Source organism: Lontra canadensis, unplaced genomic scaffold (genome assembly GCF_010015895.1).
Source record: "Lontra canadensis isolate GAN:19392208 unplaced genomic scaffold, GSC_riverotter_1.0 scaffold2333, whole genome shotgun sequence".
NCBI lineage: Eukaryota > Metazoa > Chordata > Mammalia > Carnivora > Mustelidae > Lontra > Lontra canadensis.
The window spans coordinates 1-6,442 of NW_022633317.1; the positions used below are offsets into that span (position 1 = coordinate 1).

Consider the following 6,442-nt stretch of genomic DNA (forward strand, 5'->3'; position numbering starts at 1 on the left):
GAATAGTAGTTCTTGAAGGTGGACACCAGCTTGAAGGGGACGTGGGGTGTTAGTGAGCAGGTCACTTGCCCATTGGCACCAGAGTCACGGTCGGACACGCTGATCAGGGCAATGACAGTTCCCACCTGAGCATCTTCTCGCACCGGGAGTGACAGAGAAGTGATAATCACCGTAGGTGAATTATCATTTTCATCCAGAACTTCCACTAGTACGGTGCAGTGACCAACCATAGGTGGGTTTCCTTTATCTGTAACATCTACATGAATTTCATAAGTGTTACTGTCCTCAAAGTCAATTGCATCATTTACTCTTATTTCTCCCGTTTTTTCGTTCATTAGAAATTTACTCCTTATGCTGGGTGGAACCAAAGCACTAAATGAATATATCATTTCCTTGTTTATTCCTTCATCTGCATCAGATGCATTTAGCCATATTACTAACGTTTGGTTCGCTGAATTTTCATACATCTTAACTTCATAAACGGATCTGTCAAATACAGGCTCATTATCATTGGCATCCAACACCAAGATCAGCAAAGTAACCGATCCAGTATATTCCGGTTTGCCTCCATCAGTTGCGGTTAATAACAATTGAAGCTGAGGATTTTCTTCACGATCCAGCATTTTTCTTAGAACAAGCACTGGGAATTTGCCTTTGTCTTTTTTGTTTATAGTATCAAGAATGAAAAACTCATTTGGACTGAGTCTATAGGTAAGCACTGCATTCTCTCCAACATCCGCATCAGATGCGCCTTCTAGCGGAAACCGAGAGTCAAGCAGTCGAGATTCGGGTATTGAAAGCTTTTGTTGTGAGACGGAGAAGATCGGCGGGTTGTCGTTAATGTCCTTCACCTCCACCTCCACATGGAAAACCTGCAGCGGCCTGTCCACGATCACCTCCAGGTGGATGCTACACTCCGCGCTCCGCCCGCACAGCTCCTCCCGGTCGATCCGAGAATTCACAAACAAAATGCCATTCTGCAGATTTACCTCCAGAAGGTCCCCGTGACCTGTGGACGCCACTCGGAAAAGGCGCGGTACGAGCTCCATCAGTTCCAGCCCCAAGTCCTGGGCGATGCGGCCCACGAAGGTGCCGTGTTTGGCCTCCTCCCGGACAGAATAGTGAAGCTGGCCGCTCCCCGCCTTCCAGGCTGCGGGAAGCAGAAGCAAGAGAAGCAGGCGCAAAGCTTTTGGGTTGCTGGGTGTGTAGACCAACATCGTATATTTCTGCCGATTTACAAATTGATGAATCAGCGGTCTAGAAGAAACATGTTCTCTGAATTTTCCTATTCGACTTCTTACATCTAATTTTGTCATAAATGGCTGAGGTCTGAGAACGTAGCTCCTTTCCAGTCCTTGAGAAACAGGGTTATGCCTTTGTTCTAAAAAACATTTTATGGAAGACAGCGACATCCGGTGGCTGAATGTGTAAGTACAATTCCGTGCGTTTAATTTGTCTTTCAGTCATAGCTTTTCATTCTATTTTGACGGATTTGTATCTCTAAAGATGTCCAAAAGTTCACATGATGTCTCTTTTGTATAAAACAATAATTACTGCATACTCCTAGTTCAGAGTCTCCTGAGTGGAGAACCTCAGAGAAGTAATTTTTTCCCCAGCAGTGATTATCATTAGCTATTTTGGAAAACAGTCTTAATATTTGTATATACTGATTATTAGTATTTTACTGGATGACAATTTTAGACCAGTTCAAGTTTTTTAAAGATCTGATTTATCTGAGAGCGAGAACGAGTGGCGGGGAGGAGCAGAGGGAGAGGGAGAAGCTGACTCCCCATTGAGCCAGAAGCCTGATGAGGGACTTGATCCCAGAACACTAGGATCATGACCTGAGCTGAAGGCAGGAGCCCCAAATATTTTCACGGTTTGATACTTAATTCACTTCTCTTTGTCATTATCTGAGATTAAATAAAATTTAGTAGGCATTAATCTGAAGAATCAATTCTCTAAATTGTTTAAAACTCCTAAATTTCAGTCATCACTAGTTGGTTGAGAGAAGATCACTGGCTTTAACATCAGAAATTTCTCCATTTTGGTTTCTGCTCTTATACTTACTAGTTGTGTGACCTGGGGAAAATAATTTTACCTCCCTTTCTCTTTTCAGTTTTATAACATTCATACAATAATAATATGGTGGTTGTATGAATTATGATACATTAAATGCCTAGGATTGTACCTTAAGGGGAGTGAGTGGTTCATAAATGGCAATATTCTCAGGCCTCAATTTAGCCACATTTATTTTCATATTGTGTCAAGACCACAATAAGCTTTTTTTTTTTAAGATTTTATTTATTTATTTGACAGAGAGAGATCACAAGTAGGCAGAGAGGCAGGCAGAGAGAGAGGGAAGCAGACTCCCCGCAGAGCAGAGAGCCCGATGCGGGGCTCGATCCCAGGACCCTGAGATCATGACCTGAGCCGAAGGCAGAGGCTTTAACCCACTGAGCCACCCAGGCGCCCCACACAATAAGCTTTTTGGTAAAAAAAATTATTACCTGTAGAATATTATAACTGTGCAATGCCTTTACTGTTACTACTGCACAGGCTGACTGGTGGTTCTGGTCTTTAGGAAAACAGAAAAGTACTTTTAGTGAGAAATCAGTTACACAGGGAGAAGTTTCACTTTCGATATGCATCTTACATGGGCAAAATAACCTTAATTGTGATTCTAAATAAAATAATTCAAAAATGTATGATTTCCACTTGCAGAGACAAGTGCTTTCACCTTTGTTATATTTAATCTTTTCAAGGATCCCAATTATGGTTTTGGAATTATCTAATAGTTCTATCAGTGTCAATAAAGTTCTTCATCACTACCTGCAGTAAAAATATTTTGTTTCTCAAAGTTCTTGGAATCAAATATGCCTCAACTGAAATTCTCTTTTAATATATCTACACTACTGAAAAAAAAGAGAGAAAATTCTCTTTTCCCAAGAAGGGAAAACTTAATAATAGGAACTTTGGTCTTATCCAAAGGTTAATTTATTTACTTTAATGATGTTGTGATTTATAAAAGAGATAAAAATTATGAATTCTTTCAGTTGTTATTAAGAGCTGAAAAATAGAGCAACATTTATGAACAAGAAAATTGACAGGCTTGAGTCATTTAATTCATTGATTAATCTGCTCTACTAAATTTTTTATACTTTTCTACTGCTTTATATTGATCTTAGTTAAAGTCCATTTAAATTCTCATTTTAAGGGTATTTTTCTTGTAAAGTATGAATTAAAGTTGTGGATCCATCCACAATACCAATCAATGTTTAGTCTAAGTTATTATCTGGAATCTAATAAGTTTATCAGTGAATAATCATCTTAACACAAGGTAATGATATAAACTAAACTCCATTCCTGTTAATGTGCATTGTATAGCAAGTAATAACATAAAGGCACCAATTAAGTCTTCAATAACGAATAGAAAGTAGTGGATAGTGAAATTATATCCTCTCAAATAATAAGAACTTGGTTTGCCAAGCATATCATAGAGCTATTGGATCTAAAGCTTTAGTTGAATAACAACCATCTAGAGTTGTCATTAAAATGCAAATTTGCCAGTCCTAATTATTTCAGAAATTTGGGATGGAATCTGGGAACCAGAGTGTTTAATAAGAACTTCAGATGTTGCTAATGCACTTAGCATTATTAGGTCTAGGTATAGGATAGGCTGACCATAGGCCACAAGTTACCTGGGAAATACTCCATTTATGCCTGTGGTCTTTCTTGTCTATTCATTTATAAAGTCCCTCACTCTTAAGTGTCTAAGATTGGGTGAGAACTTAGATAGTTAGCCCTATATAAAAACTACAGTTTAAGGACTGGCATAGGGAAGTTTCATTATTGGCTTCATGATTGCTCCTTGAATTGAAGAGTTTTAACCACAGAAACACAGAGAGCTAGCTGCTGAGCAAAATACCGGAGTGTCTTCCATGCTCTCACCCCTCTATTTTGACTTTCCAAGCTGTTTTAAGTCCTAACATCTCTCGATTACAGTGTGCTCATGCTTCCTGATGATGTAAAAGGTAAATTCATTGCTAGATGTTCACTGATCTTCTGAAAATTTGCATATGATGATAGCCCATATTCAGGAGAAAACAAGTATTAAGGACAAAATTACGAATTATATCAATACAGCCATCAATAATAAAGAATAAAATGTATAATTATAGAAGACATAGTAAATAATAAATCATACTAGCTCTAAGAGACTAACGGAGTGGGGGAGGGTGGTTGAATTTCTAGCACTCTTCAATCCATAAATCCACATAACATATAATCAAATACCTGGGCCCAATACATTTAATTCTTTGATTCATCTATCCTGATAAATTGTTTTTATACTTCTCTACTTCTTTAGACTGATCTTAGGTTAAAGTCCATTCAAATTCTGATTCAGTTGCTCTTGCACATGAAAAAGTGCAAGGACAAAGATATTTGATTTAAGGTGAAATATGCTGACAGACATAGACAGGATTGATCACAGGAGTTGAGAATACTCAAATTTTGAAAAGAAATACAATGCAAAAGGGGCGCCTGGGTGGCTTAGTCCTTAGGTGTCTGCCTTCGCTCAGGTCATGATCCTAGGGTCCTGGGATGGAGTCCGGCATCCTGCTCCCTGCTTGTTGGGGAGCCTGCTTCTCCCTCTACCTGCTGCTCCCCCTGCATGTGTGTGTGTGTGTGTGTGTGTGTGTGCGCGCGCGCGCTCTCTCCCTCTCTCTGACAAATAAATAAATCTTTTAAATAAATAAATTATATATATATATATATAATGAAAAGAAAATAAACTGCTTTGTAACATATGCCAAACATGTCCTCTAAAAGGGAAAAGAAAATATCATTGAAACATATTATTTAAGTGAATTTTACTTGCACTTTCATGGTTTTATTGTGGCTCTATTCTCAAAGCTACTCTGATTTTGCTCTCCTGAGTTTTTAATTAAGGAATATCTTCTTAAAAATCTAACACAATAAAAAATACTGGAATAGAAAAATAAGTCATGTAACAAAACTCAACATAAGTACATATGAAGTTTCTAAAATATTAATCAGAAAACAAAAACTTGGACTAAACACAGTATGAAGAACCACCAATCTGAAAGTCACATGCCACAATTCAGGAAATATAAATTTAATACATAATGAGTTTAAAGGTGCAATTGATCATCTCCAGATTTCTGTCTTTCAGAATATTGAGAGAAATTATCATCTCCCCTGATAGGGGTAACTTTTTAAAGTTATAGAGTAAATTTCAAGAGAATTCAAAGTTTAGAATGTACATATATCTGTAATGCACAAACATGTATGTATACTAACAAAAATTTCAGTAAAAGTAAAAACTCTTTTGAAAAAAGAAAGTACCTCAAGGAAGGATTTTTTCCAATATCAGATAAAAGATTAATTTCAAGAAATTTTCTAAATGCAAAAAAGATTATCAATCAATATACCATAATATTCTCAACCAATTATATAGAAACATATTTTACAAAAGTTGAAATGAGAGTTATATTTCTAGCATTTGTTGTCAGAATTAGACTCCTAAGGTAAAGTAACTGTTTTCTAGGGTATACTGAAATTTATTCATTGAAATAATAAACATTGAGTAGTGCTGACCAACCATGCCTCTAGTCGCCATCCAGAGAAAGGTAGAAAAGTACAGTTATGTATTTCCACTTTGGGTTTCTTTTAGACAATAGATTATATACTAAAGTATCGTGCAAACTTTAGAAATGAGAGGCATCTGGATGGCTCAGTCAGTTAAGCATTTAAGGGTATGCCTTCTGCTCCAGTCAGGATCCCAGGTTCCTGAGATCCAGCTCCCATATCCCAGCTCCCCACGGAGTCTACTCCTCCATCTCCCTCTGCCCCTCCCCTCTCTAGTGTTTGTGCACACAGTCTCTTTCAAATAAATAAATAAGATTTTCTTTTTAAAGAAATGAATAAATGATGGACTGGTGTTGAAGTATACTTAATGTGTAGCAATTAAGTTGCTTTTCACTGAATAGTTTTCAGGTACAGTGGCAGCACGGCTTTAGGAATTCAATATGACTCTCATGACAGGTTTTAAATGAAATTGATTCCATCACCCACTAAATATTACTCAATGTGTGGTTTATAATGATTCATAATTGGAAGTCAAAATACAAAAGGCAGGTATAAACTTAAAGTATTCAACTTCTGAATAATAAATAAGAAAATATTTGCAGATCTCTAGAATAAATGAGTAAAAACTATTCAGAAGACCCGTCTGCAAATAAGAATGGCTTTCACACTTCAAAAATAAATATATAAATGAATAAAATATTTGAGTAACCCACCTCTCCAGAGGACTCCAAAGAAGCTTCTGAATCTTCCCTTGCATTTAGAGATCCAGGACATGGAGGAAGACTGGGACTGAAGGCCATGAGGTCGGTCTTGGGCGCGCCCTCCCCAG

General features: G+C 37.3%; 1 protein-coding gene across 1 annotated transcript; it reads right to left on the reverse strand.

Annotated features, from left to right (window-relative positions):
- Nucleotides 1-5: 5 nt before the first annotated feature.
- On the reverse strand, nucleotides 6-1,331 carry LOC116863700 (protocadherin alpha-10-like; the record flags this gene model as incomplete). Its single annotated transcript, XM_032851078.1, has 1 exon — nucleotides 6-1,331. A coding segment is annotated over exon 1 (1,311 nt), but the record flags the coding sequence as incomplete, so codon positions are not given.
- Nucleotides 1,332-6,442: the final 5,111 nt, after the last annotated feature.